Here is a 14,390-nt window from a genome sequence, read left to right on the forward strand (position 1 = left end):
TTTGACGGGACTTTCCCGTTTTTCGTACCCCTGCCCCGCGTCACGGGCAGCTATGATATTGTCACGGATTCTCCCCCCAGGTCCCGCTGTGTCCCGCTGCTGTGTCCGCATAGTAAATACTTTGAAAGTCTGAACTCACAGTACAGAATGGCTTCTACAGACATCGGGCAGGGAATCCTTTTCAGAGAAGTGTCGGGCTTAGCGCAGAGCAGGGACCACGTCATCAGCTTCAGATCTGTCCATATATGGTCACTGCATCTCCTAGAGTTCCCCAGAGCAAACATCGGGCAGGGAATCCTTTTCAGAGAAGTGTCGGCTTAGTGGAGAGAGCAGGGACCACGTCATCAGCTCAGATCTCTATCTGTCCATATATGGTCTCCAGGTCTTCCCCAGACACAAGCTCTTTATATAATTAAATTAAATAAAGTTTTGGCCAGGCTGAGATTCGAACCTGGGACCCTCTGCACCATAGACAGGAGCCTTAACTAACTGAGCTATAAGCCCAGTGATAGAGAGCTGAGGATTTCTGGTAAGTAAGAAGTGTTATCTGCCATTTACACTGTGACACAGACTAATGCCCTGATATATAGAGAGGGATCTTCTCAGAGGTTATTATTGTAATTATTGAGACTATTATTATTATTATTATTATTATAAATTTTATTATTATGGATATGATTATTAATAATGGTAAAAATAATAATAATCATCTCAATAATAATAATAATAATAATAATAATAATAATAGTCTCAATAATTACAATAATCTGAGAAGATCCCTCCCTATATACCAAGGCAGTATATAGTTCTTAGTTACCAAAATTCTCCACTTGTTAATCACAGAGGTTATAGCTCAGTGGGTTGAGGCGCTGTGTTATTATTGTACATGGACACTGCAGGTTCTGGGTTCAAATCCCAATGAGGATAATATTTTTTTTTTAAATTATGATTTTTATTATTTTTAATATGGCTAAAATTTGGGGCGTGGCCAGGGAGTGATTGGGGGTGTGGCTTAGGGGGATCGCCATTTTGTCCCTCTTTCCTTTTCCCAAATGTTGGGAGGTATGTGTGTGTGTTTGGGTGCATATGTGCGCCACCTAGAGGAGGGTGGGTCTGGGTGCATATCTGTGTTACCTGTGTATGTGTGTGTCTGGGTGCATGTGTGCGGCACACTAGAGAAGGGTGGGTCTGGGTGCATGTGTGCGGCACCAAGAGGAGGGTGGGTCTGGGTGCGTGTGTACGGCACCTAGAGGAGGGTGGCTCTGGGTGCGTGTGTGCGGTACCTAGAGGAGGGTGGGTCTGGGTGCTTGTGTGCGGCACCTAGAGGAGGGTGGGTCTGGGTGCTTGTGTGCGGCACCTAGAGGAGGGTGGGTCTGGGTGTATGTACAGTACCTAGAGGAGGGTGTATCTGGGTGTATGTACAGTACCTAGAGGAGGGTGTATCTGTGTGTATGTACAGCGCCTAGAGGAGGGTGTATCTGGGTGTATGTACAGCGCCTAGAGGAGGGTGTATCTGTATGTATATGTGCAGTACCTAGAGGAGGGTGTATCTGTGTGTATGTACAGTACCTAGAGGAGGGTGTATCTGGGTGTATGTACAGTACCTAGAGGAGGGTGTATCTGGGTGTATGTACAGTACCTAGAGGAGGGTGTATCTGGGTGTATGTACAGTACCTAGAGGAGGGTGTATCTGTATGTATATGTGCAGTACCTAGAGGAGGGTGTATCTGGGTGTATGTACAGCGCCTAGAGGAGGGTGTATCTGGGTGTATGTACAGTACCTAGAGGAGGGTGTATCTGTATGTATATGTGCAGTACCTAGAGGAGGGTGTATCTGGGTGTATGTACAGCGCCTAGAGGAGGGTGTATCTGTATGTATATGTGCAGTACCTAGAGGAGGGTGTATCTGGGTGTATGTACAGCGCCTAGAGGAGGGTGTATCTGGGTGTATGTACAGTACCTAGAGGAGGGTGTATCTGTGTGTATGTACAGTACCTAGAGGAGGGTGTATCTGGGTGTATGTACAGTACCTAGAGGAGGGTGTATCTGTATGTATATGTGCAGTACCTAGAGGAGGGTGTATCTGGGTGTATGTACAGTACCTAGAGGAGGGTGTATCTGGGTGTATGTACAGTACCTAGAGGAGGGTGTATCTGGGTGTATGTACAGCGCCTAGAGGAGGGTGTATCTGTATGTATATGTGCAGTACCTAGAGGAGGGTGTATCTGGGTGTATGTACAGCGCCTAGAGGAGGGTGTATCTGGGTGTATGTACAGTACCTAGAGGAGGGTGTATCTGGGTGTATGTACAGCGCCTAGAGGAGGGTGTATCTGTATGTATATGTGCAGTACCTAGAGGAGGGTGTATCTGGGTGTATGTACAGCGCCTAGAGGAGGGTGTATCTGGGTGTATGTACAGTACCTAGAGGAGGGTGTATCTGGGTGTATGTACAGTACCTAGAGGAGGGTGTATCTGTATGTATATGTGCAGTACCTAGAGGAGGGTGTATCTGGGTGTATGTACAGTACCTAGAGGAGGGTGTATCTGGGTGTATGTACAGTACCTAGAGGAGGGTGTATCTGGGTGTATGTATAGTACCTAGAGGAGGTTGTATCTGGGTGTATGTACAGTACCTAGAGGAGGTTGTATCTGGGTGTATGTACAGTACCTAGAGGAGGGTGTATCTGTGTGTATGTACAGTACCTAGAGGAGGGTGTATCTGGGTGTATGTATAGTACCTAGAGGAGGGTGTATCTGGGTGTATGTGCAGTACCTAGAGGAGGGTGTATCTGGGTGTATGTACAGTACCTAGAGGAGGGTGTATCTGTGTGTATGTACAGTACCTAGAGGAGGGTGTATCTGTATGTATATGTGCAGTACCTAGAGGAGGGTGTATCTGGGTGTATGTACAGTACCTAGAGGAGGGTGTATCTGGGTGTATGTACAGTACCTAGAGGAGGGTGTATCTGGGTGTATGTATAGTACCTAGAGGAGGTTGTATCTGGGTGTATGTACAGTACCTAGAGGAGGGTGTATCTGGGTGTATGTATAGTACCTAGAGGAGGTTGTATCTGGGTGTATGTACAGTACCTAGAGGAGGGTGTATCTGTATGTATATGTGCAGTACCTAGAGGAGGGTGTATCTGTATGTATATGTGCAGTACCTAGAGGAGGGTGTATCTGGGTGTATGTACAGCGCCTAGAGGAGGGTGTATCTGGGTGTATGTACAGTACCTAGAGGAGGGTGTATCTGTGTGTATGTACAGTACCTAGAGGAGGGTGTATCTGGGTGTATGTACAGTACCTAGAGGAGGGTGTATCTGTATGTATATGTGCAGTACCTAGAGGAGGGTGTATCTGGGTGTATGTACAGTACCTAGAGGAGGGTGTATCTGGGTGTATGTACAGTACCTAGAGGAGGGTGTATCTGGGTGTATGTATAGTATCTAGAGGAGGTTGTATCTGGGTGTATGTACAGTACCTAGAGGAGGTTGTATCTGGGTGTATGTACAGTACCTAGAGGAGGGTGTATCTGTGTGTATGTACAGTACCTAGAGGAGGGTGTATCTGGGTGTATGTACAGTACCTAGAGGAGGGTGTATCTGTGTGTATGTACAGTACCTAGAGGAGGGTGTATCTGTATGTATATGTGCAGTACCTAGAGGAGGGTGTATCTGGGTGTATGTACAGTACCTAGAGGAGGGTGTATCTGGGTGTATGTACAGTACCTAGAGGAGGGTGTATCTGGGTGTATGTACAGTACCTAGAGGAGGGTGTATCTGGGTGTATGTATAGTACCTAGAGGAGGTTGTATCTGGGTGTATGTACAGTACCTAGAGGAGGGTGTATCTGGGTGTATGTATAGTACCTAGAGGAGGTTGTATCTGGGTGTATGTACAGTACCTAGAGGAGGGTGTATCTGGGTGTATGTATAGTACCTAGAGGAGGTTGTATCTGGGTGTATGTACAGTACCTAGAGGAGGGTGTATCTGGGTGTATCTACAGTACCTAGAGGAGGGTGTGTCTGGGTGTATGTGCAGTACCTAGAGGAGGGTGTATCTGTGTGTATGTACAGTACCTAGAGGAGGGTGTATCTGTGTGTATGTACAGTACCTAGAGGAGGGTGTATCTGTATGTATATGTGCAGTACCTAGAGGAGGGTGTATCTGGGTGTATGTACAGTACCTAGAGGAGGGTGTATCTGGGTGTATGTACAGTACCTAGAGGAGGGTGTATCTGGGTGTATGTACAGTACCTAGAGGAGGGTGTATCTGGGTGTATGTACAGTACCTAGAGGAGGGTGTATCTGGGTGTATGTATAGTACCTAGAGGAGGTTGTATCTGGGTGTATGTATAGTACCTAGAGGAGGTTGTATCTGGGTGTATGTACAGTACCTAGAGGAGGGTGTATCTGGGTGTATGTACAGTACCTAGAGGAGGTTGTATCTGGGTGTATGTATGTACAGTACCTAGAGGAGGGTGTATCTGTGTGTATGTACAGTACCTAGAGGAGGGTGTGTCTGGGTGTATGTGCAGTACCTAGAGGAGGGTGTATCTGGGTGTATGTACAGTACCTAGAGGAGGGTGTATCTGGGTGTATGTACAGTACCTAGAGGAGGGTGTATCTGGTTGTATATGTGCAGTACCTAGAGGAGGGTGTATCTGGGTGTATGTACAGTACCTAGAGGAGGTTGTATCTGGGTGTATGTACAGTACCTAGAGGAGGGTGTATCTGGGTGTATGTATAGTACCTAGAGGAGGTTGTATCTGGGTGTATGTACAGTACCTAGAGGAGGGTGTATCTGGGTGTATGTACAGTACCTAGAGGAGGTTGTATCTGGGTGTATGTATGTACAGTACCTAGAGGAGGGTGTATCTGTGTGTATGTACAGTACCTAGAGGAGGGTGTGTCTGGGTGTATGTGCAGTACCTAGAGGAGGGTGTATCTGGGTGTATGTACAGTACCTAGAGGAGGGTGTATCTGGGTGTATGTACAGTACCTAGAGGAGGGTGTATCTGGTTGTATATGTGCAGTACCTAGAGGAGGGTGTATCTGGGTGTATGTACAGTACCTAGAGGAGGTTGTATCTGGGTGTATGTACAGTACCTAGAGGAGGGTGTATCTGGTTGTATATGTACAGTACCTAGAGGAGGGTGTATCTGGGTGTATGTACAGTACCTAGAGGAGGGTGTATCTGGCTGTATGTACAGTACCTAGAGGAGGGTGTATCTGGGTGTATGTATGTACAGTACCTAGAGGAGGGTGTATCTGGGTGTATGTACAGTACCTAGAGGAGGGTGTATCTGGGTGTATGTACAGTACCTAGAGGAGGTTGTGTCTGGGTGTATGTACAGTACCTAGAGGAGGGTGTATCTGGGTGTATGTACAGTACCTAGAGGAGGTTGTGTCTGGGTGTATGTACAGTATCTAGAGGAGGGTGTATCTGGGTGTATGTACAGTACCTAGAGGAGGGTGTATCTGGGTGTATGTACAGTACCTAGAGGAGGGTGTATCTGGGTGTATGTACAGTACCTAGAGGAGGTTGTGTCTGGGTGTATGTACAGTATCTAGAGGAGGGTGTATCTGGGTGCATGTACAGTACCTAGAGGAGGGTGTATCTGGGTGTATGTACAGTACTTAGAGGAGGGTGTATCTGGGTGTATGTACAGTACCTAGAGGAGGTTGTATCTGGGTGTATGTACAGTACCTAGAGGAGGGTGGGTCTGGGTGTATGTACAGTACCTAGAAGTGGGCGGGTCTGGGTGCATGTGTACTGTTGTGGGCGTCTTGTAACCCGTAATTGCGAGTGGTGGCAGCTGTGATAAGTGGGACTATATTGGGGGCAGAGATGCTCTGGGCAGTAGCGTTTCATAGGCATGTAGGTGGTAGGGGGGTATATAGTGTGGTTGTGCACCCCCTGAGCTGTGCGTGGAAGGTGTGTAGTTTCTGGGATTTGTATGTGTTTGGTTTCCCTGACAAAAAGTAGGTTGAGTGGGTGTGCATTTGGTCTAAATGGGTGGAGCTTAAGGGCTAATTTGCATGGTTTTTTAGGGTATGGTGTAGGGCTCATGGTAATTGTCTTCTGGGGGAGATGCCAAACATTGCCGACACTGAAGACCCTCCCGGTGGTGCAGCACAATGGAAATGGCCTCGTACTTTATTTGTTAAATCGGCAGCCGCAGCTGTGGTCGTCCGCTGTAAATAAAGATGGGGCAGGAAGGGAGGTAAGTATATGCTCTTTATTCTTATAGCGCCCCCCTAACCATCTCTATATACAAGCAGGTGGAAAGAGCTGGTGTTGTAGCTCTGTAGGGGTCATTACTCTGGTCCGGTGCTCTCCATATACCGTGTAGACTTTATATAGAACAGAGCAGAGTTACACCAGTTTCATACGGTCATTATTTAAGTATTTTGTATTACTACTGGTAGGTGATTAGATTGTGAGCCCTGTGGGGACAGGGACTGGTGTGACAAGCTGTGTGCTGCGCTACGGAATCTGTGTCCGCTATATTAATAAAGGAATTATTATTATTATTTGTGAGTCAAAACATGAGATGCCGATCTTTCCATGATATACACCCAAGATGCAATGTATCTTTTGTACTCTGACTTATGGAGCGGTCTAAGGCCACTCGCTCGCTCATATCCGTAGAAACTGTGCCGTCCCACTGCAATGCGGCTCTCAGTGCTGTGCACAATAGAGAGGTAGTTACAATTTGTGCACATAGCTCTCACCCTTCAGTGTGTTGTGTGCACGAGGCCTTAGACTGGGAGAAATAATAATGACATGCACTTCTAATGTTATTACTGCCCCCAGATTACAGGGGTCTACTGGAGGCACACGAGTAGTAGATAAGATACAAAGGTAAGTGTTCACCTGACTATTTATGGCATTTGAGTTGGGTTCTCAAATACTGACCGTATAGATTTATTGCAGTGTCTGAATGACCCATCTGCTGTAGTTTGCTTGTCCGCTATCACTTTGCACCTCCTGTTTGTTGGTGTATGGCAGAAAACTGCGCAAACATTTTGACGCATGTGCATAATTTGTGGCTCGTGCCCCATTTTCTGAGTCCATGTCTAGTTTTCTAGTTGCAACGTTTCTAGAAACTGTCTAAACCATTGATAAACACGGGGTAAAGACTGGGGTTAAGTGATTTACTTGGAAGCCTGAGGATCAGCCATGGAAGAGCATTTACTTGTTTTGGTTGACCATGGATAAGTTTATACTTCATAATGATTGCGAAGGTTTGGGGTTATCCAACCCTGTGGATGGAAAGAGCATAATATTCTGTCTCTGAGACCCTAAGCAGAGCCGGGACAGCTGTGCGGCCATATCGAATCGCTCCTGTAAAGTGCAAAGTCCAAGTCTATGGTTTGTCCTTGAATTTGAAAATCTTGAAGGCATCCATGGAAATGATCTTCATCATCTGATAATAATAAAAAAGAAGCAGCATTAATCTCTGAGCTGCTGTTCCCTGTCATCTCGTGCCACAAGTGTCCGTATTACCGTATTTTCCGGACTATAAGGCGCACATAAAAGCCTAGGATTTCCTTAGAAATCCAAAGTGCGCCTTATAGTCCGGTGCGCCCTATGTATGGAGGAGGGCAGCGGACCCTACTTACATAGGTCCCCGCTACCGGAGACCGGAGACAGCAGATCTCCAGCGGGAACTGCAGACCACGCGGCACAAACAACTTCTGCCGCGACGGTCTGTAGTTCCCGCTGGGGATCTGCTGTCTCCGGTAGCGGGCATCTATGTAAGTAGGGTCCGCTGCCCTCCTCCACCTGAACGGACCCCCTTCCCCGGAGACCGCTCACCTCTTGCCGCTCTCACCTCCGCTCCGTTTTCTGGTCACGCCTCCGACCTCCACCACGCCCCCGGCCACCCTGCGCCTTATAGTCCGGTGCGCCTTATATAGGGAATTTTTCCATATATAAGGCGTTTTCTACTAATGCGTCTTATAGTCCTAAGGGCCCGGAAAATACGGTATACGTGTATCTTTCCAGAGATTGTAATTATTTTCATTGTGTACAACATGTTTATGGTGATGAATCCAGGGCTAACCCCCTCCCCGTAACTGGGCTCTGGGATTAGTATAACATTGATTTGACCTGCAAATTTGAGAAAGGGGTTATACCCCGTAACCTCACAAAGGACAATTTTAATATATTTTTTATCATTTTAATTTTTCCCCATTAATGTTTTATTTTAAATAAATGGAGAACTAATACTTCACACGGAGTGGACTCAAATTATATTGATCTTAACACTCCACTGACTCGCTCCAGATTCCATTTGGGTTTTTTAGCACCAAATGTTGCCTAGTTTTTTCCTTTTATTCCTATTTATGACCGAACCCTACTCTGGGAATTTGGCTTTTGAGCTAAAGGCAGCTGTTCTGTGTGGAAAGACCCGAAAATACTTTACTAACGAAGACCCTTGCATGGGGTTACAAGGTGAGCACCCCCAAATCAGGGTATCGGTTCTTATACTCTTTGCTTTAAACATATTACTCATATTATCTGCCGAATTCATTTCTACAAGGAGAAAGAAACTATTCTTCGCAGAGCGAGGGACTTAAATGAGATTTCTTTCCGGGGCTCTAAGGTGATTGTACTCCCTGATCTGGCTAGACGAACACTCCAACTTCATAAGGCACTGCATCCTCTCTTGGCTGAACTGAAAGCAAAGGACATTCCTTATCGTTGGGGCTACCCCTTCCAGCTCATAGCTAAGAAAAATGGTAAATCAGCCGTATTCAGATCTCTGGGCGACCTGCCCAAATTCCTGGGTACCTTTGAGCTCCCACTAATATCACTTCCGGACTGGCCAACAGTCAACTCGGGCCCGGTACCCCCTCCGAGAGAGAAATGGGTGACCCCCACCAGGAAAAGTCCTAACAAGCCTGCCGACCGATCCTCCGAAACCTGACTGCTGGACCACTAGATGGACTGCCATGTCTACTATAAGTATCTTGTAATATGCCTCATTGTTCTTTGTTTTACAAATGCTAGTTATCCTCTAGCTAAATCTTTCCGTGTTGGATGCCCTACAATTAAGACTTATTTTAGGTCACCATGTTGTTAGCGAGGCCGGGGGCTCTGTCCTCCCATTTACCGCGTTCCCCCCAGCTAGGGCGGTGGTGCTAGTCACCACATAAGGCTCATATAGCCGCTACTTAGTCTGACTGAGTACCGTATGGCACCTGGGTTGCATATGTTTATGTTTAGGTTTTATTTTGTATACCCCTACCTCCCCCCCCTTCTCCTTCCCCCCCTTCTTCCCTTCCCATGCCTCCCCTCCCCTCCTGGCTCTCTCAGGTTTGCGGGTCACTAATCGGACCTTGCTTCTCACTTAACTCCTCATGACAGTCCTAACATTTTGTACATATAACACTAGAGGCCTCAATAAACCCGAGAAGAGAAGTCAGATTCTCTATAGACTCCACAAGAAGAGAATCATGGTGGCCATGTTCCAAGAGACTAATTTTAAAGCCGACAAGATCCCGAGATGTGTTAGTAAATTTTATCCATCTTGGTACCATGGCCCCCACCCTTCACAAAAAATATGTGGAGAATCTATAGCCTTCCATAAGTCCTTTCAGCCCAAGGTGCTAAGTACAGAGGTAGACCCAGAGGGCAGATTTATTTTCCTCAAAGTTGATTTCCTTGGTAATATTCTCACCTTTGCTAATGTTTATTTTCCAAACCAGGGCCAGGTCCACTTTGGTTTACAAATTCTGAAGAGGTTAACCGACTTCGCTGAAGGATCAGCAATAATCTTGGGTGGTGACTTCAATATCCCGTTTGAACCCTCGCTCGACTCCTCCACAGGTAGGTCCTCGGTATCACATACTGCAATTCGTAGGCTAAGACACACCATGCTTCAACTAAAACTGATAGATCTGTGGAGGGCTCTGCATCCTGGTGTTAGGGACTACAGCCACCACTCCTATGCCCACAATAGTTATGGTCGGCTGGACTACCTATTTGTCTCCCACTCTTTGTTAGACAGAGGCCCTAAGAGCTCCATCGACAACATCCTATGGTCCGACCACGCCCCTGTATACGGATGGTCGGGTAACATAGGCAGACGTTCGAAAGAATTCTCGTGGTGACTTAACGACAATCTCCTGAACGACGCACTTTGTACAACAGAGGTCAGAGATAGCTAAGTTCATGTCTGACCATGCCTCTTCTCAGTTGCCTCCTCCAGTCTTATGGGAGACACTGAAGGGAAACATTAGGGGCACCTTTATGTCTCACGGAGCCCTTCTCAAGAGGGAAAATTCTGTCAAACTGCTCTCCTTGTTCTCAGAGTTATGTTCGAAAGAATCCTCGAACAAGACCTCCCCTCTAGATGCCACCCGAGCTGAAATTTCCGCTATTCGTCACCAGATTCTTCAGATTCTAGATCAAAAAAGTCTCTGTTTCAGAGACAAAATAAAGAAGGATTATTATGAATATGGCGACAAATGCGGAAAGCTTCTTGCCAAAGCGCTTCACCCACGATCCTCCCAACCCCCAATCATCTCTCTCAACTCCCCTCAGGGAGACAATTCCCCAGCCGGGATCCTTCAGGAGTTTAGGAACTATTACGCGTCTCTCTACAATCTAAACCCAACCTCAGACCCAGAATCTCAGACCTCGATAAATAGGGAGATTTCTTCCTACCTAGACAAACACCCACATAAGAAGATCCCCTCGGACTCGGCTTCCTCACTAGATAGTGATTTCACCGAGGAGGAGACCATGTCCGCAATAAAAAACCTTAAAATAGGTAAGAGCCCGGGACCAGACGGGTTCACCCCCAGGTTTTATAAAGTTTTCGGCAAGGTCTTGGCTCCGACCCTAACCAAGTTCTTCAACTCTATCTCGTGTGGCTGTCCCTTCTCACCCCAAACACTAAGAGTTCATATCTCGGTAATTCCGAAACCCGGTAAGGATCACAAAATCTGTAGCAACTACAGGCCTATTTCGTTAATTAATATCGACGTCAAAATGTACGCCAAAATTATAGCAACTCGTCTCTCCCCTCTCATCCCCGACCACATACACCCAGATCAAGTTGGTTTTATCCCGGGACGTGAGGCGAGAGACAACACGATAAAAACTTTAGCTATTTCCTCCTGGGCGAGGCGCTCGGGGATTCCCCTATGTTTATTGACAGTAGATGCCGAAAAGGCCTTTGACCGGGTCCATTGGGGGTTTCTCGAGGCCTCGCTCAGAGGAGTGGGCCTAGGCCGTCGTACGAGAGAGAGGATCATGGCTCTATATAGAGGCCCATCTGCCAGCGTCAGAGTCAACGGCTCCCTGTCAGCTCCTTTCCTTATTTGTAACGGCACCCGCCAGGGCTGTCCTCTCTCACCCTTTCTATATACCCTAGTTATGGAACCTCTGGCGCACGCTCTGAGGGAAAACCCGGCGATTGGGGGGGTCAGGATAGGGGGTAGAAATCACAAAGTATCGCTCTTCGCCGATGACCTAACTTATGTATGTCTCAGACCCTGTCAACAGTTTCCCCAACATTTTGAAAGAATTCGAGATATATAGCAAGGTCAGTAACTTTAAGGTCAATATACAAAAATCCGACATCCTTAACATCTCCATACCCGAATCGATGGTTTCTTCATTATGCTCTTCCCTTCCCTTTTCCTGGGCTAAGGGTCATATAAAATACTTAGGAGTCCGGATCCCGTCGGATATTGGACGACTATTTGACCTCAACTATGCCCCTCGTCTTAGATCTCTAGAGACAGACCTCAAATCCTGGAGCTCCCTCTCGCTCTCGTGGTTTGGCAGAATAAACTCTCTTAAAATGGACTTGCTACCTAAAATCCTTTACTTCTTTCAGACGCTCCCACTAGACCTACCGAGGTCTTTTCTTCAACGCCTACGTAAATTTGCCACTAAATTCATCTGGAAGGACTCTTCCCCCAGAATAAAATACAGCCTCCTGACTAGACATAAAGAGGACGGGGGGGGGGGGGGGGGCAGGATTACCGGACTTTACCCGCTACTATAGAGCATCCATATGCAAAGTGGTCCCATCGCTTCACAGAACAAAGACAAATTATGGGTTGTTATTGAGAGTGCTTTCCCCAAACCTAGTAACCTACCTGGCCTATTTTGGTTACCCCCCAAAACCAACTGGGAGCTCTTGAGAGTCTCTCCCCTAATGTCAGGGGTATTGAAAGCCTGGAGCAAGTTTGCAGCTACTTCTAAAGTAACCAACATCCCCGGCCCACTTTCTCCTGCCAGGGAATTCCCAGGCCTCCCCCAAGTGCTCACATCCTCCCCACTCCTGGAGCCTATTGAAGTTACCCAGTGGCTTGGCTCCACTACCTCCAATTGAGGAGCTTTTTAGCTTCCCTGACCCCCACAGAGTGTTTTTTCAAGGACCTAACCACGTTCGAGAACCTATGTTCTAAACAAATCGTACCTTCGCATGGTGTGTCTTTCCTATATAGGCTTTTATCTGATACCAATACCGAGGAACATCTCCTGCCATACATGTCGGCCTGGGAAAAGGAACTAGGGGAGAACTTTGCCAAGGAATCATGGGAGAAATCCCTAATCCTCACCCACAAAATGTCCGTTTCTGGTAAAGTACAAGAAACGAACTACAAGATCCTTACTCGCTGGTATAGAACCCCAGTTCGCCTCCACAACATGTTTCCATCTGCTTCGCCAACTTGTTGGAGCTGCCTCTCCGCTCTGGGAACTATGCGTCACGTTTGGTGGGATTGTAAGGTTGTGGCCTCCATCTGGTCTGCCGTCTGGGACCTCTATAAGGATATTTGTGGAGCTTCTGGGGATCTCTCACCCGCAATGGCGCTACTCTCAATGCTGCCAGGTCGCCTTCGCGACATTAAGAAAGGTATCTTAAGACATTTCTTGGTGGCCTTCAGGTTGGTGATCCCCAGACTATGGAAATCTACGACCCCCCCTACCCGCTTGATGTGGGTCAAGGAAGTAGATCGTATCTGCCGCATGGAACAACTCCGCGCGTCGGACAGCAATTGGATGGAGACCTATTTCTCCACCTGGTCGAAATGGACCCAGTGGAGAAACTCGGACTTATTTGCCATATGGCTTACGGGTGACCCTTGATAACTGAGGTATTTTCCATCTCTCCATTTTCCCGATACACCTATATCTTTTTAAAAGATCCCGCAGAGCCAGGGGGGCCTCTCTCTCCCCCCTCCCCCTACTTTCCCTTCCTCCCCCCTACATTCTCACCCTTAACCCTCTTTCCCCCAGTTTGTTCTTATCACTTGTTTTTCAAAAAGGTGCCTGGAGTGTCTGCATTTGCGTTATTTGCCATTACTCATGACTACATTATGGGGCTGCGTCCCGAATATTTGGACCGCTATTTAGGTCTCTGGGTACTTGCACTTTGTTTTTACTGTTCATACTACTGTCATTTTTTCACAACTCTGTTTTTACTCAATAAACTTTTATTGAACCATAAACATATTACTCGAGGCGCTGCCCTTAGGCGTTGTCTGTTTTTTCTTTGCATTGGTAAGAAAAAACATGTAATCAGAGAGAACAATATACGAGGTAATACAGTCATAGGGTCCATTCACACGCGGTATGCCTGCCGTGCGGGCATACTGCCGTGTGCTGGAGAGGAGGAGGAGGTGATCCCTCCACCTCCATAGAGAATAGCGGCGCACGGCCGCACACACGCCATAAATAGAGCACGCTCTATCTTTTTGCGGTGTGCGGCCCAGGTCGGTGCCACATCTGCGCCGCGCCGCTATTGCCGTCTATAGGGACGTACATGCGGCTGCAAATTTGCGGCAGCATGTACGTCCCCGCAGGCGGCCATGTGAATGTGCCCATAGACTACAGTAATAATGCAGAGTAACATAATAAGACGTAATACAGTCACAGAGAATAGTATAATTGGAAGTAGTGTAGTATAATAGTATACATTAGTGCATATAATGTACTCACTGGGGTCACTCCCGATCAGCAGCATGGCGTTCCCCTGCCAGGCCTCTTTCAAGGCTTTTAATGTGGTTTCAGCTATGGCACTGCGCCCCACACTGTCTCCAACCTGCAGAGTTGCCCCTCTGTCTGTGACCTCTAGGGTAACATAGGTTGTGGCACAATTTTGATCCACTTTTAATGGTGCAGACAGGGATGTTGTGTTTCCAAGTTCAAGGACTAATGTCTGGAATTGGACATATGCCAAAAAGACAACAATCATATTATCTTTACAGCAATAATACTTCTGCTACTTATAGTAATAATAGAATAATTATTAGAATTTACAATGTGAGATTTGGGGTTACGTCTAGTAGGCTGAAGAGGATGTTCAAATAGGATTCATACAGTGGGGGTAATTTACTAAGGGACCGATTCGCGTTTTTC

General features: G+C 46.9%; 1 protein-coding gene across 2 annotated transcripts in view; it reads right to left on the minus strand.

The window, feature by feature from the left end:
• Positions 1-6,226: 6,226 nt before the first annotated feature.
• The window catches only part of LOC140128413 (sex hormone-binding globulin-like), a 120,047-nt gene continuing 111,883 nt past the window's right edge, over positions 6,227-14,390 (minus strand). For both annotated transcript variants that reach the window (XM_072150118.1, XM_072150117.1), the window contains 2 exons: positions 13,971-14,190; positions 6,227-7,431 (listed from right to left, as the gene is read on the minus strand). In XM_072150118.1, coding sequence (XP_072006219.1) covers positions 7,307-7,431; positions 13,971-14,190 — 345 coding nt within the window. In that variant the 3' untranslated portion in view covers positions 6,227-7,306. The remainder of the gene's footprint in view (positions 7,432-13,970; positions 14,191-14,390) is intronic.

Source organism: Engystomops pustulosus, chromosome 4, assembly GCF_040894005.1.
Source record: "Engystomops pustulosus chromosome 4, aEngPut4.maternal, whole genome shotgun sequence".
NCBI classification, from domain to species: domain Eukaryota; kingdom Metazoa; phylum Chordata; class Amphibia; order Anura; family Leptodactylidae; genus Engystomops; species Engystomops pustulosus.